Consider the following 25343-nt stretch of genomic DNA (forward strand, 5'->3'; position numbering starts at 1 on the left):
GTAAGTTTTTCTCTCGTCGTCAGTTGTGATGCGAAGAGCGGTCCGTCTGCAAGCGTCTCTTTTAGCTTGTTTTATGGATGTACAAAGGATTAAACTAAATAATTCTGCAGTATGATGCTCTTCAAGAACTACTCACGTAAGTAACACTCGTTTGAGACGCTCTAAACATAAAATAGATGTTAAAAGATTTTTAAGTGTGAATTAGTTAGCTAGCAGCGCTAAAGTGTAACTTAAAGCAGCTAACTTATGAAGTGGAGAACAGTTACAGTATTGAGAGGTAACGTTAACTTATTAGTTATTAAACTCGGTATGTAACATCATATGTGCTCCCTAACAGTCAGAAAAGTATACACTTAACATTAATCAAAATACAGGTTTTTACCAATTCATGAGTGTGTTTGAATGCTTATTTTATGCTCCGTTAAAGAGCCAAGCTTGTCAAGCCAAATCTGTGTATTTAATTTTGACGTAAATCTATTATTGGTCATGTTCCACCTCGTGTCCGTGTTTTTCCTGACCATTTCATCACGAAGCAGGTAGCACTGAACACAGGCGAGAGGGTTAGGTTTGAGTGACAGTTGTCAAGCCCCTGTTAAATGATAAGATCGGTGCATTCATTACTCGCATTCTCGAGACATGCGTCACCTGTAGACAAAGACAGTCACGTAATCATAGTGCACAAGAAAACAGTCCCGACTGCAAGAAATACATGTGAATGGATGATGCATCCGTAGATAACTGATCAGCTAGACTGAGGACTTGAGTTGTAGTTGTTCCTAGATCATCATAATGATAACGCAAAGCTTTGCCCTTTTGGTGGCTGTGGAAACTGGTTTTAAAATAAAGTTCCTGTTTGCTTAGAAAGGTAACTCTGATATTTTGATGAGTATATATAACATTTCAATATGATCCTTCCAGTATGTAAATGAGGAGAAATGTGTCATTTAGGTGATGTTTTATATCCAAACCAAATCAAAATTCACTTAAACACAGACCTAATCCATCTGGTGCAACCAAGGTTAAGGCTTACAACAGTGAGTTATAGATCACCCTTGTTGGAACTGAACCTACAACCTTCTGTTAGCACTTCAGATTGCTTATTTTTGAAAAGGCACATACAGTCAGATTAGATTCTAAATGCATGGATTTCATTCTACATCAAAAGTGAGGAACAAATTGAGATTTATAATGGCAGAAACTTGTGTGAAAGTATATGCAGATTCCAACTAAAAAGCAAGCGTGCAAACTTTTTGTTACACTCATAAAATTAGTTCATCCAACATCAATTATTAACATGATTTAAGGATTCTGAAAAAAAACCTCTTATGTTCAGCAAGGCTGCATTTATTTAATCCGAAATACAGTAAAAACTTTAATATTGTTAAACATTGTTACATGCATATTATTGCTGAATTTTCAGCAGCAGCCATCACTTCAGTCGTCAATGTCACATGATCCTTCAGATACTATTCAGATTCGCTCAAGTATATTTCTTCTTATTATTAATGTTGAAAATAGTTTTTTTAAGGATTTTTTGTTCAATGGAAAGTTTAAAAGAATAGTTTTAATTTGAAATTGAAATATATATATATATATATATATATATATTAGGGGTGTAACGGTATGCAAAAATCACGGTTCGGTACGTACCTCGGTTTTAAAGTCACGGTTCGGTTCATTTTTGGTACAGTAAGGGAAAGAAATGCAAACATTAAACTGCAGGTTGTTTATTACTATACACTTTTTTTAAAAATACTTTTTAATAAAATATATATAAAATAAAAGAATAAGAAATAAAATACTGCTGCAAAGTTCTCCACTAAATAAAATACTCTCAGTCTTAAACCAATATCATATAATAAAATATAATGAAAAATATAAATAAATAACTATGATTACAGTGCAGCATTACCAATCCCAGCTTGTAGGCCTGCTTCCCCAGAACCGTGCCGTGCCTGCTGCTGTTGGTGACATAGAGGGAGGCCGCCGACAGACCAGGCTCTTGTCATCATGACAACAATATCTATACTTCATGTTGATCATAAATATAAAGCCTACTGATAAAGGACACCAGCAACAGTATTAATGGCAAAATAGACTATGTTTGACAGGTGCAATATTTGAAAATCGGTAATTATTAATTAATTTTTAAAATTATATTTATATCTGAATTTATGTCAACCTATAGACTTTCAAACATCAAAGTGTCATGAATTAATATGTATTTGTGTACAAAATGACATATAAACATATTTCCTATTCTATTTTGCCTGGAAACGCTTCCAACACGCTTGCGTGTCGCGTGAAAAATAGGCGTCGGTTCTATTTCTAGCATGCACGTGTTTTTCGCGCGTCTCACGCAGGCAGTCTGCAAGCTCTAACCTGGACTGTCTACGGTTAACATGGGAGCCGAATTAAAAACGGACACGCCACGCAGCTGAGACGCCGGCCTTAGAATCAGCTGCAGGGCGGGATTTGCGCTGAACGCGGAGACTTCCGCCACTTAATATGTTCGTTTGGAAACACGAAAATGTACTTATGTTCCACGCACAAAATATTGCATTCCGTTATTCGGTACACACGTGCACCGTACCGAAAGCCCTGTACCGAAACGGTCCGGTACGAATACACGTACCGTTACACCCCTAATATATATATATATATATATATATATATATATATATATATGTATATATATGTATATGTATATGTATATATATATATATATATATATGTATATATATATATATAAATGTATATGTATATATATATATATAATATCTAATGTAACCTTGCTGAATGAAAGGATTAATTCCATTATTATTATATTTTTTTTACCTACCCCAGGCTTCTACTGTAATTGCTAATATATCACAGTTTGTTTACAAATGAGACCTCTGGTCTTTTGCTCTGCTATCTCTTATGCTGTTTGAATTGATCATTAATTTATCATCGTTTTGTCTTGCAGTGCCTTCAGCTTTCCACCTACAGGAGGGCGCTTGGATCAGCGGCTGAGGTGGCTCTCTGTCGGCAGAAGCCGCTGCTGGAATGTTCCGTCAGGGCAGCAACAGTGGGAATAAGCGCTTGACAAGCGGTGCTCGTCTCTCCCAGTTTAACATTCCTGTCCCCCTGTCCCCCGGGTCCAACAAAACGCTAGAAATGGGCCGCAGCTCTAAGACCAACCCTTTCAACGCTATGGGCCTGGATCACACCACCAGCACCTCTGGAGGGGACCCTGACTCCATAATGCAGCTGGTCAATGATGTGCGCACGTTTTCTGATGTGCTTCTGAGCCTAAAGGAGGCTTTTCACTCCAAAGGTGAGGTTCTACTTAACGTTGCTTTTAAAAGTGCTTTGTTGCAGCTGAGGTTGATCTTGTGGTATCGTTTTTTAAATGTGCATATGGGTCAGTCCATGCTGATGTCGCAGGTTTGTAGGTTGTGTTAGTGTTTCTGATTCCCATCACTGGAGGAGTGCCACGTCTGTCAGGATGCCACTGGTAAACTCCTGGCTGTCCGGCTGTGGGTGTTTCTTTTCTGCTGAACAAGGCATCTCTGAAATTTGCTTCCTTACGGTAGCCCCCCCCCCCCCCCCAATAGATATGACTGCACAAGATACACTGAGCCTTTTGTTGGTTATTTCTGTTTGCTTTTTCAAGGTACTTTTTGGAGAACTATGCGTTCCTGTTCTGCATTATTGGAAACAGCTAGATTATTATGTTCCTGTTAAATTCTTTTAGAGAAACAGTTGCTATGATGAAAGATTCTTTCACAGTATATACAGCATTTATGACCGAGCTCTAGAGTATAGATAGTGGCCAATTATGGTTTGTGGTATATACATATTTAAATACTTTCCCATCTAAGAATAGCCAAACTGTCCTAGCCCCAGTAGGGAATTATTGTTTTTTTTTCTTTGCAAAAAGCATTTCACCACTTAAAATGGGGGTCAGCTGCAAAACAAGTGTGGTAGCAATATATTTGCTATTTTTGTCTTAAATATGTTTATGTGCAACGGAGCCGTACAGCGGCTGATTTGCGGTTGCGCATTGGCTATTGTGAATGTACTGACCTAATCATATAGCCATCAGCATCCCGATTTAAATCTTAAAGATCAAACATAGGGCTGGGCGATATATCGAATATTAGCGATAATATCGGAATAATTTTGACGACGATGTACAATTTGAATATATCGGGAATATCGAATATTTCAAATTCAAGCATACTTTCCCAAAAGAACGCGCCGAATGTCTAAAAAAGGAACCTGTAACTGCTGACTGCTCTACGCCCCTCTGCTACGAGAGCTTTAATGATAGCGGTTGCCAGATAACAAGAGTTTAAATCTCCGAATCAGAGCTCCACTGTTAGAAGGATACATTTTCTGACCGGTGTTTGCTTATTTTAAGCAATCTGGCAACCATGCGCACGTGCTCACTCCTCATTGCGGAAGAGTCGCTGACGATAATCTGAAAACACTAACAAGCTGGAATTGAGCGATCTAATGAAAGCGTCGTTCAGCCGGTCTGTGTTCTGTCGTGAGATCTCAACTGTATTGTTTGCATTTGTGATCGCAAAATAAATGCACTTACTCGACCGCTGATGTTTGAATAGAGAAACATAGGCTATGGCCATTTGGAATTACTATTGGGGAATTTCACTGATATGTTTACCAGTTTCCATAATATAGACAGAGAGATTGCAAAAGTCTTTGGTTTTCATTTATATATATTTATATATAAGAAATAGCTATGTGCTTCAGCAACTAGCTCCCCATCTAAGAGGGTTTTCAGTGTCAGTAGAAACATAGTTTCATGCCACAGAGCTTCTCTTAAAACCGCAGACAGTTGACAGACTTGTGTTCTTAGCTTAAAAACTTATTTAAAAAATTAAAATAAAATACTTATCCTAGTTGCATAGTTTAAATTGTGAATTGCATGCACTAAAAAGTTGACAGAATGCACTTTCTGTAACTGTTACTTAATTTGCACTGCTTCAGTTACATATAGGCCTACATGTATTCATTTAATAAAAAGCAGTAAGTGATCTCTTGGTCTAGATTTTTTAACTGCTTAAATTAGCTGTTTAATGTAAATAGTTTTTTTTTTTTTTTTTTTTTTTAATGGGCAAAAGAAAATCATGTTTTATTTTTTATTATTTAAATGCAAATGCAAACATATCGAGATATATATCGAATATCGTAAAAATTTTGACAATATCGAGATATAATTTTTTTTTGTATATCGCCCAGCCCTAATCAAACATGTTTGATATTAATGGGGGTAGCCCCGATTTGTGTGCGAGCAGAGTGGTAAGTGCAAATTTTGATCGGTGAACGCCTCGCATTACCAGATAATCCCCGGCAAACATCGTCACCGATTGAGGTACTCAACAAGATTTTTGCTATGATTCTCAGGAGGGGGAAAACAGGGCTAAATTGGGCTAAAATTCCTGTAATGTGAGCCCGGCTTCATTAAAGAATTCTGAAAACAACTTTTTGAAACATACATAATAATACGATGATTTCTGAATATCCATGTGACACTGAAGACTGGAGCAATGGCTGCTGAAAATTCAGCTTTGAAGCTATGCACGTTAAAATTTATTTTAAATTACAATAGTTGACAATATTATTGTTTTACTTAATAGCCATCATATAAATGCAGCAGTGTGAGCATAAAAGTCTTCTTTCAAAAACATGAAACAAAATCTTACCGACTCCAACTTTTGAACTGAAGTGTAGATAAAATAACTGTAACTTGACTTCATCCAGCATGTACACTTTAATCAGACTGCAGTCTCAAATATTTAGTTGTTTTGTGTCATGATGACTTGGACAGACAGATAATAGCTCACTAGCTCACTACACTGTAAAGACACTTCCTCTATTTCTCACAAGAAATTGCACAAATTCAAATTGCTTAATTAGCATGACATTCTTTTATATGTTTTAGAGCTGAAACAACGAATCGATTTAATCGATTAAAATCGATTATTAAAATAGTTGTCAACTAATTTAGTCATCGATTCGTTGCTAAATAACTTTTATTTGCCGTAAGCGGCTCATTTCGTGCATATTTCAAATCTGCGGTGACCAAAGTGTGGCAGTAATGAGCCACCGGAGGTTTTACTCAGCCAGTACAACAGGAGAAGTAGCGAATAGCCAATAGCTGGCCTTGTTTTGTCACGTGCTTCCCGAGCAGCGTCTCTGCAGCCATAGACATCATATGATGTCTATGTCTGCAGCATTCAGCGTGATGTGGGAGTACTTTACATTGAGCCTTTAAAAAAGAAGAGTAACCTGTAAACTCTGCACTACTGCACTGTTTAAGGGGACGTTCACATATCGCGTCTTTTGCGCGCTCAAGTTCGTTATTTCCAACACCGCACCGCATCGAGTTAAAAACATTTAAACTTTTCAGAATGCCGCAACCGCACCGCGGGTCATGTGACAAGAACTAACCAATCAGCTTCATCCTTTCCCGTAACAACGTTAAAAGCGCAGTCAAGATGAAAGGAACAGCTGATCATAGTTGTATATGGATTTCCATTTTGAAATAAATTTAGTAGCAGAGCTACTGCAAGCGATTTATTTGAGCTGCAAATCCATTTATCCTTTGCCGAAATTTCCGCGTCTTCAAGGAGAGAGCACGTCATGGTTGCTTAGCAAAGGCAGACGCCTCAGGGGCGCTTCTGCGCGAGCGCTTTGGAAAGAAGGAGAAAGCGGTGCGCCTAGCGTTTTCCATTTTTTTTTAGGCGCGATTTGTGAACGGCCCCTAAGACTTTCATTTGTGCAGATTCTCCAGTACAATGTTGTTTGCAAATGTTTAGTCGTAAAAGCTGATAACATTGCTTTTTAACAGTTAACATTTAAAGCTTTACAAACATGTTCTGTGATCAGTTTGTCGTTTACCAGTTCAAAATTCAGTCGTGCAGCCTAATTATGACTGAATGAGAGAGGTAAATGTAGATATTTGAAATTCACTTATTTTCTAAGTATTCACTGCTCTTTTTCACACAGCAGGTTTTTTGTGTGTGTCCTATTTTTTTTCTGGACAACCTTCTGATGGATTTTACTTTAAATTGTGAGTTCCATTCAGGTTTCATGCCATTGGCACTTTTTTTGAAGGATTGTTTACAATTTCACAGCAAAAGCTATAAAGCTGTTTCCCAGTAAATAATAAAATACAATGCACTGCAATTTTATTCTGTTTTATCCTTATTCTTCGTGAAAATATGTTCTGAAAGATTCCTTAATAAGCTTTGTTCAGGATGTTAAACTACTTTAGGAGCTCTAAGGACTGCCATGGTGAAAACATTATTTGAAATCTCCTTGTGAAATTTGCTAGAGTATGGGTCAGTGTTCTGATTGCAGAAGAGTTCGACAAAGGATTACTAACACAATAAAACAACTCCAGGTATATTTTTGATGAGGATATGACAGTGCAAAATGGTTACAATCTCTTAAATCTATGCTGAATGATAAAGACCATTTATTAATAATTTACTTGGGGAAAAAATGGAAAAAACTAAAATATAAGTACATAAACCGATTAATCGATTAATCGTAAAAATAATCGACAGATTAATCGATTATCAAAATAATCATTAGTTGCAGCCCTAATATGTTTTGCATAAGCATTACCTGAAGTTGGTAATGGAGAATAAAAAAAATGTAAAAACTTTTGCTATTGTAACACCAATACTGTGGAAATGGGGCAGGTGGCCACAACAAAAAACACAAATACCAGCAAAACAAATAAAATGAAAAACCTAGATAAAGTTTTGGTGCATATTTCCACACCACTCTCTGTCAGGCGGCCCGGTGACACTTCCCACAAGCAAATGCTTTTGACCTCCCCTCTCTTCCTTCTCAGTGGTGGAGATGCTCACTGACCCTCTAAATGTCTGGATTAGGGCTGAAACGATTCCTCGAGTAACTCGATTAAAAAAAATTATCGAGGCAAATTCCTCTGCCTCGATGCCTCTTTTAATTTATTTTAAATCTCACGTCAGGTTCTTTCGCGATGATTTTTTTGATGTGACACAACACGTTTACGTCTCCCACAAAGCGGAAGGAGACACAAGCGCTGCGTCCGAAATCGCATACTGCAAGGTTCGCATACTGCAGTGTTTTGATTTGAGGGCACGGGCAAACGTAAAGAGAACGTCGTGGCATGTGTCCATTGCAAGATAGAGCTGGCATACCTCTACTAGGGCCCTATGATTTCCGCGATGCAGAAAATGCGGAGGGAATTGCGGAATCCAGTCATAAAAACGGATTTTACAGTTTAACGCCGAATGGCACTGAATTTGCCAAATTTTGAATGAATTAATCAAAAATAGGTCATTGCACTTACATCAAATCACGATATGGACTAATATCTGTAAATACTAAGCCGGAACAGTCTATTTAAATATGAATCCTGCATGTTTTGGGTTTCTTTGTTAATGAATGGAGCAGAAGCGCGTCTTCCTTTATTAACACACACTGAAGTGCGCATGACGCTCCGGTGATTTCAGCATCTGTCGTCTCACTAAATAATGATGTGAACACATGAACAACATCTCCAGAACTGCTCTGACAGTCACTTCATCAGCATTTGACCGTTTGATTTGAGTAAAACAAGCGTCACATCACATACACAGAACTGTAAAGGTACGTCAAAATAAAAGTCCTGTATTACTATTGTTCAGCAGAATGTACATAGCCTACTACTAAAAAAAAACAAACATTATTTTAAGGTTTAATCACACAACATTTCTTCCATGTTTTATTTTTAATAGTAAATCCCCTTTGTTTACCAAAAAGTTAAGTTTGCTTAATTTTCAATAATTACAAGATAAATTAAATTAATGTTTTGTGTGTTTAATGTGCATCTCAGAAAATGCTTTATTTAAAACCCCAACTGAATGGCAATTAAATGCACTTAATTCATCTGTCAACTTTATTGTCATTGTTCACAGTACAAGTACAGACAGAGAAACAATGGGTAATAATTAAATGTTTATTTTTGATGTATGTATTGCATTCTATGCATTTAAAAAAAAAAAAAAATTCTAAAAAAGAAAACTTAGTTGTTCATTCATCAAGAGACCCAGGAGTCTTATTTTCTCTTGCATAATTAATATTGCACTTCAATTAAGCAAAAACACATTTTATCCGATTACTCGATTAATCGATGGAACTTTTGTTAGAATACTCGATTACTGAAATATTCGATAGCTACAGCCCTAGTCTGGATTCACCCTGTCTGCACCGAGATTGATCATCACTGCTCTCCTCGCCTCCCTGGCTGTTATTTTACACTATCTAGGATCTACAAGCCATCCAGGAAGAATGCTACAGGAACTCATCTTCGTGCTTATTTGCTCTGCAGTCTGAATGCACGTCACATGCGAGAATTCTGAAGCCACAATGTGGTTCATTTAAACTAGAAAACTAGTGTGTTGTAAAGTGACTAGAAAACTGCAGTCACAGTACTTTTTTTTGTTAGTGTTTATGTTGACGACTATGAGCTTGGCTCATCATCACTTGCTACCAAATACCAAACTCTTCACGTCTGTGATTCCTCCTCCGTCATGAAGCCCCCTCCTCCTGCACAACCTGCATTCCTTCAGAACAAATGTTCACTTGTTGCTATGGTGCCTTCGATTGACTGTTGTTAGGTGTGCAACACACGAAAAATGACTCTTACTCGTCGAAATTTCAGAATGTTTTCAAAGGCACCTTTCACCTCTGTTGTGGTTGTTTGACTTTCTGGCAGCTAGGGAATTTTTAAGAAATTCAAAGTTGTCATAGTCAAATTGTTTTTAAATGGTTAAATGGTTTTGTACCTTCCTTCTTTCAGATAGACATCTAGTTAAACGTCCCTTTTTGTTGTTTCTTTTGTCAAAACGCATCAGAAAGCCAAGCCTAGTGTGATTTTTCTTTGAATCCTTTGAATCACTAAGATGTTTTTAGTGTAATGTTGAACTTCCGTGACAGTTGGACATTCAGAAGGGTGGGATGTTTTTACTGGAAGGGCTAAATATCAAATAATTCCCTCTGTGATTTTAGAGAAGCACATCCAGAGCAAATGACGCTCAAGAATGTGCTGTTCTGTTGTGAAGACGAGTTTCTCTTAAGTGCTCTGAGGTTGAAAAGTGCTGTGAGAATCTTTCATTCTTCCTTGCACTGGGTCTGAAGAATGATTTAGTGTACTTCAGATAGCAGCACTGAGTGTTTGTCTTTTTTATAAATGTACAGAATTGATTCAAGGAGAAATTGACTTTAAGTTTGTTTTGACCCTACTTGTTTAAAGTGTACTTCACTACCAGTGACAAATTCAGACATCGCTATGTCTACAGTTTAGAATATTAGTAAAGTCATCAAAATTATTACATAACACAAATTGAAGTATGAAGAATTGTCTAGTGACCAAACAAGGTTGAACCAAAAACTCACTGCACATTGTCTAGGCTAGATCGCAGTTGGGTCATTTTCACAAATAACTGAACTAGGCATACAAAATATCAAGCAATCTAAGATTTTTCCCTGTTTTATTTTTTATTTCATTTACTTGTGAACCTGTCAATTCAGTCCAAAGGATTGATTTTATTTTTACAGACTTTCTCAACCCTTAGGCATTCACACAGAACCAAGCAAAACGATCTCTAGTTTAAAATTAGCTCAAGTCTTTCTCTTTTCTTAGACATGGTTAAAAAATAGTCTTCCAGTAGAGCTATTTTCTTCCAGTCGTAAAGCTCTTATTATGGCTCTCAAAGATTGTACACACAGGCCACGTACACGCTGCAAAGTTTTGGGAGTGACGACCACATTTAGATGCAGGAGTACTATCACTGGTACTCAAAGTATGACTCTCTTGACAGTAATATATGGGTTTCCCCAAGACCACAAGACTTGTGTGTGACACTATGGTGCAGAGAGACAGTATCAACATTTGTAATTGAGTCTAGATGTGTTTTTGTACATTCTGAGTTTCACTTATGCGGAGTTCACACTGCAGGATTTTCCAAATCGTCGGATCATAGTTGTTTTCACACTTCACGACTATCTGGGGTGGCATTCAGTTTCCGTTGTGTTCACAATGCACAATAGATCAGCGACAGGAGGTTACACGTCACATGACTTTACAATAGGAAGAATCGCTGACAACCCTTTCTGGTCCGCAAACTATGTTTCACAACCAAACGCACGCGAGAAGTGATAAGAAAATAACTCAAGATCACGCAGATATTGTAACCTGTAAGTCCTTCGATGATTTTGTAACAGCCTACTACTGCTGGAAAATTTTTGAATCTAAGTACTTGAAAGTGAAACCAACGTTTTGTGCATTTCATGATAAGCTTCTCTACAAAAGCCCTCAAAGTGATGGAAAAGAAGAATGCAATAAATCTTTTGTAGAATCCTTCATAGAAGAATAGGATTTACAGGAAAAACCCTAGCCCCCTTTTATGTTCAATTTATTTTTTTATTGTACTTTATATACAGTGCCCTCCAAAAGTATTGGAACAGTAAAGACAAAATTGCTCTGCTTACTGTGGAGTCAAGACTTCCACAAATATGATTAAAAGATGAATATTAGACAAAACTACAGAATTAGGGCTGGGACAACGCGTCGAGGTCATCGATGACGTCGATGCAAAAAATACGTCGACGCAAAATATGTGCATTGATTCGTCTACCTATTTTTATTTCTCTAAAAAACGTTTGCAAAACGTTTACCTTATGTGCGCTGAATATACGCGATGGCCGGATCAACATTCTGTCCAACGTTATATAACCAATCCAGGGTTTTTTCTGCATTGATCTTTTTTTTGGCGGCTGTCAAAGCCTTATTTGATCGGTGAGTGATGTAGAATAGGATGTCTGCTGCGCCTGACAGGGCGCGTACGAGAGAGAGCCCCGGCTGCGCGCGCAAACTCACAGTCTTCAAACAACTCTCTCCCTTGTCCATATTAATCAAAATCATTAAACACGATAGAAAAAGGGCGAAACACCAAAGTTTCACATGCGCTCGCGCACTCACAGTCTTCAAACTACACGAGCGCTGTCTTGCTCTCTCTCTCTCTCTCTCCCTCCCTCCCTCCCTCCCTAGTGCATATTAACCAAAATCATTAGACACGATAGAAAAAGGGCGGAACGCCAAAGTTTCACGTGGAGCATTCGGAGATTTTTTTTTCTCCATGACAGGCTGCTGACTCCCACTGTTAATTTTTTTTTTTTTTTTTTTTTTGGAAAAGCACTCTCTGTATTAGCTTAAAGCCCTCAAGTTTACATTGGTTACTGTATTCTTTCAATTGCTCTAAACAAGTATTTTGGGTGACCTTTTTTATTGAATGCTAAACATCAAGTTGTTGTTATTTTCATCTGAAAGAAGAACTTTTTTCAGTAAGCTAGGCCCTATGTGTTCAGTAGGCTTGTTTCAGTAAGCTATGCGTTTTCAAGGCTTCAAGGTTTTATTGAATGCTATCTCTATACAAGTGCAAAGTAATGCATTCTTAGTCAGTCTTTTATTTTGTAATTTTAAGAGCAATAAACATATATTGCAATGTTAAGGAATTCATGTTTTTTTCATTCAGATATGTAAATCAACATGTATAAATTGTTAGTAGTCAATTAATGGGGAGATAATCGAAATCGAATCGGCATAAAAAAATTAATCATTAGATTAATCGATGCATCAAAAAAATAATCGCTAGATTAATCGTTTAAAAAATAATCATTTATCCCAGCCCTATACAGAATGTGACGTTTTATTATTAGCTGTTTCAACACATGCATGGTTTACAAAATACAAAGGACAGCATTTTTAGAGTTCATCCCACTATGTGAGTATTGAGACCGTTAAGGCGGATGCAAAAGATTAAAAGCTATTATTTAGTTGCAGATCCCTTGCATGCAATCAGAGCAGTGGGTCTGCGACCCATAGACATCACCAGACTCTTGGTCTTATCTTTTCAAATGCGTTTCCAAGCCTGTAATGCAGCCAGTTCCAACTGTTAGGTGTTTTGGGGAGTTTCTGCCTTTAGTCTTCTCCTCAGCTGGTCAAATTCATGTTCAGTTGGATTTAAATCTGGAGATTGACTTGGGCAATCTAAGACTTTCTATTTCTTTGCCTTTGATATTATTTTCATCTAAACCACTAGATGGCACAGAAATGTGACGTAGCACTTTTCAAGTTGCAAGTGTATTTTTGTTTGATCCTTGACGTGACCGCGCGCAGCAGCGCAAAGTTGATTCTGTTCTTATTTGATCTAATATTTTATGATTTTGAAAATGTTTTAGATTTAAGTAGCAAATGAGAATCGCTAAAATGAATGCATATATTTAGAGACAAAGGTCTTCTTTATGATTTTCAGTTTTGTTTGAGATAATTAAAGCAACAGTTTTTATAAATAACGAAAGAATATGTAAAAAGCATCTCTACTGTTGGGGCTAAAGGCGCTGTAATTAACATGACAATTAATAGATGGCTGACTTTTCCATTTGTTGACATGACATGCTTAGATTCCGGAGTTGCCTATCCCTGATTTAGGGGATGCATTTAAATAATCCCTTGAATGCACTTAAAGAGTGCAGAATCGAATCGTTATAATTAGGGTTGTGCCGATAGACGATAGTATCGTGTATCGACCATAGTCAGAGATATCGACATAAGCAGATTTCTCTGTCGATAATCAAGATGATATTAGGCTCATTTTCCTATTAATGTATTAGATTATAATAATAATAACTATTATTATTTTTATTTTTATAATTCGGCTATCAAACTGCCTAGCTATTTTACTTCAGCACCTCATTAAAAAGGACCATATCACCCAACACTAGTTATAATCGAATCAAATTCCTATAAATCGTATACCTATAAATTCAAATCGAATTGAAAACCTGTGAATCGAATCGCTGCCTACCCAAAGATTGAAAGCTCTACACAGCCCCAATGGACGGCACTCTCTCTCTCTCTCTCTCTCTCTCTCTCTCTCTCTCTCTCTCTCTATATATATATATATATATATATATATATATATATATATATATATATATATATATAAGGGCTGAGTTTTAACACAAATTTCATGATTCCATTCGATTCTCATTAACAAGCTTGCGATTCAATTTGATTACAACAATAAAAAAGTACTGATATTGCCACATTGTTTGTACATGTCTAATTGGTTAATAATAAAAGGAATAATTAAATAAAACACAAAAAAGTCCTCCCCAAACTTCCCGCTGCCCTGCATCTTGCGCTCTCATTAACTGTAGGTCATCGCTGTTGATGTTTCAGTCAGAACTCATTTCACACAGCAGGATTTTGAATCGCCGACATGTCCAGATATTTAGCATGGCAAATATTTTACGGGCATGGGCGACGCATCGGTGATTCTCTCAGATCACGTCTTTGATAATTCACACTTGCGTGATTGTCACTCACGTGAATGAGCACCGGTTTGCCTTCGATTTCGCGAAACTTGTCGTCAATTGAAAATCAGGTGTGAACTCAGCATAAGAGAGTGATTTCACTGCATTAAAAACTAATCGGTCAGATCAGTTGTGACACACCTGAGTAATGACAAAATCGTTATTTTTGGCTTACGTATTTTTTTTTTTAAATACTGTATTGGTTTGTTCTTTAATAAATATCATACAACATAGTGTTGCACGGTGCACCGATACTTCAAAAGTATCGCGATTCTCGGAAATTAAAAACGTCACGATTCCTAAATTTATTAGTATCGATACTTCAAAGAATGACTGCGTTCATTTCGTTCATAAACGAGATGTATCAGTTCATTCAACTCGTCCATGAATGAGAAGATCTCTCGATCTCGATCTGGGTTCACTCCATTCAACAAATCACATGCTCCGTCACATCTTGAGTAACTCTTTGACAGGATGAAACAGTTCACAGAGCAGTTCACTAGCTGCGCATGCGCTTCTTATAGCGCCGTGCTTGCGCGCTGCTGTGGAGAGAGGAACTTCAGTGAATGAGAAATATGAATCAGTGGATTACCTGAACGAGAGCGATTCGTCCCTGGACGAACAATCACTATTGCAATTTCATATAGCCTATATTAAATATTTGGAATATATATATTTTCATATTTTATTAGGTTTTTTGATAAGGTTACAATACGAAGGTCTAAGTAGAAACGTATCTTCCGTGATGTCCCAGATGCGCGGTTCGCGGTGGGTAAAGAAATGTTACTTTCTTTGCGGGCTGGGGCGGGCCAAATAATTTCATAAAAGCGGGACCCGCGGGTTGGAAAAAAACCCGACCTGCGCATCACTAGGCTGCATGTGCGAGCACAAGTGATACTGTGGCCACCGGTCCATGACTGGTAGAAAAAGATGACGCTCAATAAAGCTCACTAGCTGAGTTTTCTCCTCTAAAAGAAAAGATTGCACAACTGATAGAATAAGTTACAATATATGAGATATTGCTGCTAAATTTTATTTGCTTTTTTTTTTTTACTTGAATGCCATTGCTTAAATTGATATAGTTTATCTTTTGACATTAAATCTTCTGAGTTCAGAAACATTGTTTAATATAATCGCTGTTCATATTTTTATTCAAAGTTCAGAATCAAGATAAATTAATTACTCTTATGTTTCTTATGATAACTGAGATAATGCTGCTAAATTTATTCTTTCTTTACCTTGAATGTCATTGCTCTAATTAATTTTTTATACTTTGATATTTCATATTTTGTTCAAATGTTTAATATATCTGCTGTTCATATGTTCATTTATGAGTGTGTTATATGATTAGAATGTTGTCTCGGTTTTAAAATAAAGCACAGCAATGATATTTGAGAGTGTATTTTCCCTTTTCAGGAAAAGTATCGAAAAAGTATCGAAATCGCAATTCTTGACTAGGTATCGTATCGAAACAAGAATTTTGGTATCGTGACAACACTAATACAATATTAATTTTATTTGTACAGATCTTAAAAATGTGATTTATAAAATTTAAACAGGCAGTCAGGTGGTGGATTTCATTTATTTCTATTACATTAGATGTAAAACAAATCAAGGTTTCAGGCATATAAGAGTGTTTTCTCATAGCTGGGCCTGGTGGATGAATTGTTTCATGAATGCACCAGGCCGTTGGAGGTCTTGGTACAGAGGCCCCTTTGGCATATTGTAGTGCTATGGACAAAATGCTCTAAATGGAAAAAGTGGGAAAAAAAAGACACCCACCACGAGTTTTGCGGGTGGCACCATTGGTGAAGCCGATATAATGGCTCTCTGCACTTGTGAAGTGCAGAAGAGAGATTTGTTGGGCAGTAACTTTCCCACTGAAGGTGAGGGATGTTTTTGTGTGGGTTTGTGGTTGGGTAACATTTCCTGAGGTGTGGATTTACAGCTGCAGTTCAGCAGATTGGTCATGGGGATGTGCCAGTTGGCCCATGAATACCTAGCAAAGGATATGACCATCATTAGTACTGGATGAAGAGTGTGTTTTGGGGGGATACACATCAGATGAGGCCTCTGGATAGAGATTATGTTGGTTTGGCTAGATCAAATATGCAACTGAATTGGAAAATAACAAAATGTTACTTATTGGTTAAGACTGAGTGCTGTGTTTGTTTACCTTAACATGCTAATGGGACAATCCAGTCTTTGCTAATTTCCTGCACTTCAAAGAATGCTCTTTCTGTTCCCGTAAAAGAGAAGTATGGTGTGAGGAAGGCTGACAGGCACAATGACAAACCCTGAGTCGCTTTCTCACCGGTGAATCACAACAGAGTGTCGCTAAACTCGTCTGCCGCTTTGTGCAAAGCACAGCTAAGGCAGGTCGAGACGTGCCTACTGATTACCTGTTGTTAGCAACAGAGGAAATGCCAGCAGCTGTGCGTAAAATCTTTGATGTGTGTGATGATATTGTGTCAAATGGCAAATTTTCTTGGAAACATTTGGAAAATATGCTGGAACAAAAACAAAAAACGTACAACCATTTCTCAGGAAAATGTGATGTTTTCATTCCTGGCAGTAGCAGCCTTGTAACCTGTAGCCGACATAACATGTAGCTGATGTTTAATTGACTAGCACAAAATATAATTTGCGTGAAAGGATTGGGAAATTCATTTCTTTATTTAATGTGGACAGTTAAGGCCTTATCTGCATTTTCTGTTGCTAGTAGGGGTGTAATGGTACGTGTATTCGTACCGGACCGTTTCGGTACAGGGCTTTCAGTACGGTGCACGTGTGTACCGAATGACCAAATGCAATATTTTGTGTGCGGAACATAGGTACATTTTCGTGTTTCCAAACGAACATATTAAGTGGCGGAAGTCTCCGCGTTCAGCACAAATCCCGCCCTGCAGCTGATTCTAAGGCCGGTGACACACTGGCTGCGTGGCGTGAGCGTGGCGTTTCTGCTGCGTGTCAGTTGCGTGACGTGTCAGTTCGCGTTTTCTGTGTCTTTATATCTATATCAATATCTATACTTCACGTTGAGCATAAATATAAAGCCTACTGATAAAGGACACCGTCAACAGTATTGACGGCAAAATAGACTATGTTTGACAGGTGCAATGTGCCAGTGTGTCACCGGCCTAAGGTTTTCAAAAGGCATCACACGAGTGTGAACATCACTACAGCTAGGAAAAAAATTACTGTAATTCAAACGCAGCTCCCGTCAGCATTTAAACGGACCTTTGCTCTTAATTCCGATCGGTCCAACGCAATAACGAAATCTGAGCAGGTCTAAAAACTGAAACTGTTCATGCTGCACTTTACACTTTGGAAAAGTTATATATATATTTTAAATATGAGCAGGCCTACAAGCTGGGATTGGTAATGCTGCACTGTTATCATAGTTATTTATTTATATTTTTCATTATATTTTATTATATGATATTGGTTTGAGACTGAGAGTATTTTATTTAGTGGAGAACTTTGCAGCAGTATTTATTTCTTATTCTTTTTTTATTTTATGTATATTTTATTAAAAAGTATTTAAAAAAAAGTGTAAACAAATTGTTAAAAAAAGTTTATAGTAATAAACAACCTGCAGTTTAATGTTTGCATTTCTTTCCCTTACTGTACCGAAAATGAACCGAACCGTGACTTTAAAACCCTAGTTGCTAGCATAGAAAATGGCATTAAACAAATTATATTTATATTATTATTTGAATAATTTTAATTATTATTTGAATAATTTTAACTATTTAAATATTTTTTTTATATTAGCTACAATGTTATTCTATTTGTTATGTTAATTCCATATCAATTTGGGGAATGATTGTGCAAATATATTTATAGAATTACAGGTTTTAATGTTAGGTGCGACTATTATCAGAAAATGTGTGATTTAGTTGCTTCTTTCAGTTCAATGATTATAATGATTTGACATGACAAAATTTGCTCTGATATTTGATTTCAATGCAGCTTCTGTTGCTAGAGTAAAAAAATTTAATGAAATATTAATTAAAAAAAAATATATATATATTTATATATATACTGTCTATATATATATATATATATATATATATATATATATATATATATATATATATATATATATATATATATATACTGTATATATATATATATATATTTATTTATATATGAAATCTTATTAAATTCCTGACAATTAATATTTAAATGATTTTGTAATATTGTTTATATTTATTCAGGTAATACAATTTTTATTTTTATTTTTATATGAACTAATACAATATTATACTTCTTTTATTTTGAATTTATATTATTTTGGTAATTTAGTATGTACCGTAAGTATGTTTAGAATCAGAAAAGTGTGCAGTTGTGTCAGTTCAATAGAGACTGATTGATCATAATGATGTGAAGACATAAACATTTCTTGGATTTCATTGCAGTTCAGAGAGTCCTTAAGCAGAGTCATGTGATCAGTGTGTCATTAATTTGATGGATCTTCAAGTCTGTAATTCAATAACATCCTGTTGCATTTTTTCCCTGTTATGTAAGGACATATTGTTCACAGCTTTAATTTGAAGACATCCATCTTTCAGTTTAACTTGCTGAGGTCTTAAAAATCTGTCAGACCAGTCAGCATGTGTGTGTGTGTTCATGAGAAACTACATTTTTGCCGATGGGACTGAGATGTGGGATAGGGGCGTTAGCAGTCTTCGTTCTCACACTGCAGTGTGAGGCTTGTTGGCAGTTGGGTGAGATTGTTAAACGGCTCTGATCAGAGACACCAGGACAGGCGAAAAGCACGAGTGAAAAACATGAAGAGACTGAGCGTGAAGCGTGGGAGGGACGGCGACTCGCTGCTGGAGCTCCCGGAGTGAAATAGACCTACAGCCAACCTCTGTAAACACAAGACGCACTGTGGGCGTGTTTCCGTTATTCAAGTAGGCTATGTGCGGCAGTCATGGCGAGTCAAGGCGAGAGCAACACGAGTTTCTCAAATTGGACATATGCTCATTATTTCACTTTAGTTGAACATAAAGACAAAAAACTTTTAGTCAAATGTGAGCTGTGTCTTTCTGGTTCGAATGTTCGGAGCCCCGCACGTCACCTGTAGGAGAAAAAAACTCATTTCGTGGCGACGGTTTTGCAATCCGTCCTGTCAGTTCATAAACCATACTTACGAATTCATAAACTGTTCCCTCGGTTTAACAAATCGTGCCCACGGATTAACAAACCGTGCCCACGAATTTCCAATCCGTTCGCTCAGATTTTGTAAACTGTACCCTCGGTTTTAGAAGCTGTACCCGCAAATTCATTATCCGTGCGCACGCTTTCGCAATCCGTTCCCTCTGATTTGTGAACTGTACTCACGGATTCATGCAGCAATCTCCTACGTGTTAACATAGAGTTTTAATGAATATTATTATGTGGAATAGGTTTACAGCAAAGTGTCTTAAGTGATTCTCTTTCAAGTGTTGTAAGAGGTGGAATACAACGATTTAATAAGAAAGATGTGCATCAAAATCTTGTTTAATTTGTGATAATCTTAGCACTTGATTATTATTATAAAATAAACCTGGCATTGTGACTGACTCTGGAGTAATTTGTTCCTCTTTTGTAAGTCGTTTTGGATAAAAGTTTATTATGCATAAACTGTATAATAATATATAATAATGATAAAAATAATAGTTACTTTTATTATTATTATTTTCATTTATAGGCTTAATCAATGAGTGCACTTAAGACAGTAAAAATGTTTGTCACAAAATAATTCATGAACGCCTTATTTTTAAATAACCTTTTACAGTTTTGGAAATGTTTGTGTACTATTCTTTCTTAACATTAATACTTATTTTGTTGATTTTATTATACTAAGCTCCAAACAGAGTTAGATGCATGTTTCACTGTTAATGTTATTATTAAATAATTAGGCCTATTATAACATTACATTCAGTTAGAAAAGAAATGACAACATAACCGGCACATTATTTGTTTTGTATTGCTTTTTACCTATTTTTCTTCTTCTTTTTAGCTTTTATTTTAGGCTATAAAACACAGGCGGCGGTGTCTTATCCTATTGGTGATTAATGTAAAATAAATGCTAAAAAGCTGATCATGGTCTCATATGATACTGTGAAAAAAATAATGTTTAATAAACAGAAATTAATCTGCCGGTGGGGGCGGAGCCACAAAACCGTGAGTTTACAAAACCGAGGGATGGGATTGCGAAAGCTGCGCACAGATAATGAATTCGGGGGTACGGTTTAAATTCTCTGAGCACACGGATTGAAAATTTGTTTAACCGATGGAACGGTTTAAGAATTTCGTGAGCATGGTTTATAAACTGAGGGGACTGATTGCAATACCGTTGCCATGGATTGTATGTTTTTCTCCTACAGGTGAAACGTTGAAAACATGCAGCCTGTCTCTACTGTGGAGTCACTGGCTTTTCAGACAGCTCGTTAGCATGATAACATAGATTTCATTTTTAAACATTTATATTTGTTATGTTTTCTTTTTATTGCATATAATTTATGGTTGTCAATAATATAATTTTTTTGGTGCTTAGTTTTTCGAAATTGCTTCTGAATAGTTTTCTAATGATAGTTTTCATACTTAAGCTGTGAAAGGAACATTTTTAAGGGCTCATATTATTTAGGTGTTTTGTTATTTATTTCAGAAATCCTTGTGATATACAATATTCAGTTTGTGCTGGTCTGACTTAATCAAAATAGTGTTTAAAAATTACTTTCCGTTTAGACCATAATGCATAAAAGGGCATTAATGGGAACATAAAAGAACTTTCTTTAAAAAAAAGTAACTAAAAAGTTACTTTTAACAGTAATGCATTACTTTTTGGTGTAAGTAATCAACAAAGTAATTGAGTTACTTTTTGAATGAAGTAACTAGGGATGGGCGTTTTCTGCAAATATCACATTCGAATATTTGAGCTCACAAAAAACGAATATTCAAATATTTATTTATTTAAATTAAGTTTCATGAGACGGACGTTATTTTTCAGCAACATTTATTTTTTCCGTCATTTTGAACAAGCTTACACACAATAAGCTTGAACATTACACATCGTGTTTTGTAGCTGAAAACCTTTAACAATGCGTGCAAACAAACAAAAGTACAGATTAAAAGCAAAAAAAAGTGAAAAACGTAAAGCAGCCTGCAACAATTAGGTAATTCTAGAACGTAGCCTACACTTAACTTTGAAACTTTTGAACTGTCAGCAAATCTTTTTTTGCTTTTTTTCCTATTGTTTTACATGTTCTTGTTAAGAAATACGGGCATGTAAACATGATCGGAGGAAAGTCGGCTCCTTAGTCTGTTAACAATAAGGCCGGCCGCGGAGAAAACGCGTTCTGATGGCACAGACGTTGGCGGGAGTCACAAATAACGGTTTGCTAAGCGAATAAGTTTTGTGAAGCGCTTCGTGTTTTCGTTTCACCACTGAATGGGATCCTCATCTGGTGGAATACATGGCTCCATCAAGAACTGTTCCCACTCCTCTCGGCTGGACTCAGAAGAAGCAGAAGAACTGGCTCAGCCTTTTCCGATGAGTGGGCATTGAATCCTGTTCATTGCATCCTCTTCGGCGGCTGCATCCGCACCACTCGCATCAATGTTCTGATAATGTTCAAAAAAGTTTTTTTTTCTTACTTCTCTCATGTTTTCATCAAGAAACCTGAGATGTTTGTGCCGAGGGTCTAGGGCAGACACGAGAAGAAGAGTTTTCACTGCATTCTCCAAGTTAGCGGTGTTTATTCATTGCTTGAGAGATGTCGCAAAAATGTCCTTCAATACGGTCTCTTTCCGTGATTCTCCACGGCATATTTGAAGTACTGTTGAAGACCGCAGTTCTTATGGGCCGTTCACATATCGCGTCTTTTGTGCGCTCAAGTTCGTTATTTCCAATGTAGGCGCGGTATGCACGCTCATAATGGAAGCAATGCGCACGCGGTGCGACGTGCCCGTTTTTTCCAGGCGCGTCCGCACTGCATCGAGTTAAAAACATCTCAACTTTTCAGAATGCCGCAAGCGCACCGCAGGTCATGTGACAAGAACTAAACATTCAGCTTCATCCTTTCCCGTAACAACGTTGAAAGCTCAGCCAAGATGAAGGAACAGCTGATCATAGCTGTATATGGATTGCCATTTTGAAATAAGTTTAGTAGCAGAGCCACTGAAAGCGATTTTTTTGTACTGCAAATCCATTTATCCTTTGCTGAAATTTCCGCGTCTTCATGGAGAGAGCGCGTCATTGTTGCTTAGCAACGGCAGACTCAGGAGCGCTTCTGCCCGAGTGCTTTGGAAAGAAGGAGAAAGCGGCACGCCTATAGAGTTTTCCAAGCGTTTTTAGGCGCGATATGTGAACGGCCCCTTATTCATTCATTAATTATTTTTTGCTTGCATACATCTTCAAATATGCCTTGGAGAATCACAGAAACTGACCAAATTAGGTTTTATTGTGAACTTTTTTTTTTTTTTTTTAAATTCGAATATCATTTTTATTTATCGAATAATTTGAGCAGAACGAATATTCGAATGTTCGACTATCCGTGCACACCCCTAGAAGTAACTAGTAACTGTAACTAGTTACTTTTTCTTAGTAACTAGCACAACACTGCTCATAACAGAGTGAGAGCTTTGGTGGTGCTTCTCAGACTGGGCTGCAAAATATCCTCATTAAGCGGATGTATTTTGGTCTGAGACTTGCTGCTTGACCCCTCACCAGTAATTAGGAGGTCAGTGAGGGGAAGACCTGTGGGGGCTTCTGATGGAGGCCTTTTGTCTGAGTGACACTTCAAAGTCAGAGAGGAGAGAGGACACTCTTGAGTATCCCTGGGGCTAGAGCCTCCTCTCCTCTCCTCTCCTCTTACCGCCCTGGAATCCTCTAATCCTGACGGGTCGAAGACGTGCACCTGGTCGCCCAGGTGGAGGAGGGAGGTCATTGTGTTGTTGTGATAATGGAGGATCTTTTAGTGAGCTTAATACATGAGTTTAAGATTTGGCTTTTGTGAATACTGGTCTCTTGTCCTAAATCACAAGATAAAGTCCTGGATGAAATAGATAAAAAATATCTTAATTTGTGTTATGAATATGAACAAAGGTCTTACGGGTTGGAACAACATGAGGGCAATTAATGACAGATTTTCATTTTTGGGTGAACTATCTCTCTACGTTTAGCAGTTTCTGTGGGATATGATATTATTTGTGCCGGTAGAACTCCGAAAACACGTTAGCATATTTCAAAGAATGGTAATTTGTATCTGTAATTTCTAATGGTGATTCATTTTATAAATGTTGCAAATATCTGGGCCATAACATGTTTGTTTATTAAATATTTTTTTCTGGCCACTTTTGTTATGCCTTAAGCTCATTTTATTTCTGCAGAATTCAATTTTTTTTATTCAACAAAAACAAAGCATTTTCCTCCTGGGGTATAAAAGCTTTCTTCATGTTAATTAGATTTTTTGTCCAAGAGATGATGCGTTTTGTCAATTGATTTTGACAAGTTGATTTTTGCAGCATGATCCAGGGTAGCCCCAGCCACCGTGAAGACTCAATGGACAGAAGTACTTAATCATAATAGTTAATCATTATATGACTTGATGTAAAAACAGAAGTCTTAATGCCACAGGCTGGGCGGTTTCATGGAACATGCACAAGGATTCATGGAATTGAGGAGAGATAACGGAGATTCACGGCAGAGGTGATGAGGCAATAAACAGCCCATCACTAATCATTTTGGCACCACACTGAGGGTCATGACTTTGTTTCCCTGATATTCTTACTCATGTGTGTTTTTCAAAGTGTTTTCATGCTGAGGGTAATTAAGGGTGGTAGAAATAGAATTATAAACTAGGTGCTATACTGTCAACAGTTTGTACTTCCTATTTGTTTCTTTCTTTTTCATAGTGGGAGAAGTGATCCTCTTTCTCTGCCGCCAAACACACACATACCTTCCATGTTGTAACTGTGCACTCATAAATTGTGTCTCATCCTTGTGGCATGATGTACATCTGCACAGAGAGGATAAAAAACAGATGCTCCTGCTATCAAAACTCTTTGAACCCTTCACAACATTCACTTAGATACGAAGTCATCCGCTATACACAGCCAAACGACCGTCCACTTCATCCTAATGCAAACAACAGAGATTGTGGGGTTTGTTTATGGGTTCGCATGATGTAAACAAACATTTTTAATCCTAATATTTGTTTATATGGAGTCTAAATATTTATAGTTTGAAAAACATGCCTAATAATATTTTGAAACTTGTTAAAATTTGTTAATTAATATTTGAAACGTTTTTGGTTATTTGACGGCTAGGTTTTTGTTTAAATGCTAAATGATTCACATTTTTCAGACTAAGCAAATTTTGTGTGTATAGTAGTGCTGTCAAACAATTAATCGTGATTTATCGCATACAAAATGAAAGTTTTTGTTCACATAATATATGTGTGTACTGTGTATATTTATTTATTTAATTATGTATATAAGTACACACACATGCATGTGTATATTTCAGAAAAATATGTTGTTTATAAATTATATGAATATAAATATATACATGTAAATATTTTCTAAATATATACAGAATGTTTGTGTATTTATATATTTATATATTCCTAATGAATCTAAACTTTTATTTTGGATGCAATTAATCGTTTGAAAGCATTTGTTTATGAATATTTTGTCATTTAGTTATATCAAACTTGGTAGCCTTTAAAGTCGCCATGAAATCAAAGTTGATTGCTTTTAGGGCTGTCGTGATAACCGTAATATTGTAATACCATGCTATTGACAAGCAAACCGCAGAGGAAAGATAGCAACCACAGAAACCGCGGCAACCACAGCATTCAGTTTTTTTTTTGTTTTTTTTATGAGGCTGTGGCCTTCTTATCTTTTCAATTTGTCACTGT

The 25343-nt window shown here is 36.7% G+C and overlaps 1 protein-coding gene across 2 annotated transcripts in view; it reads left to right on the plus strand.

Annotated features, from left to right (window-relative positions):
* LOC132096640 (rho GTPase-activating protein 29-like) overlaps positions 1–25343 on the plus strand; it is a 51077-nt gene continuing 25734 nt past the window's right edge. For both annotated transcript variants that reach the window (XM_059502115.1, XM_059502116.1), the window contains exons 1-2: positions 1–136; positions 2969–3319. In XM_059502115.1, the coding sequence (XP_059358098.1) occupies positions 3049–3319 (271 nt within the window). In that variant the 5' untranslated portion in view covers positions 1–136; positions 2969–3048. The remainder of the gene's footprint in view (positions 137–2968; positions 3320–25343) is intronic.

Source organism: Carassius carassius, chromosome 20, assembly GCF_963082965.1.
Source record: "Carassius carassius chromosome 20, fCarCar2.1, whole genome shotgun sequence".
Taxonomy (NCBI): domain Eukaryota; kingdom Metazoa; phylum Chordata; class Actinopteri; order Cypriniformes; family Cyprinidae; genus Carassius; species Carassius carassius.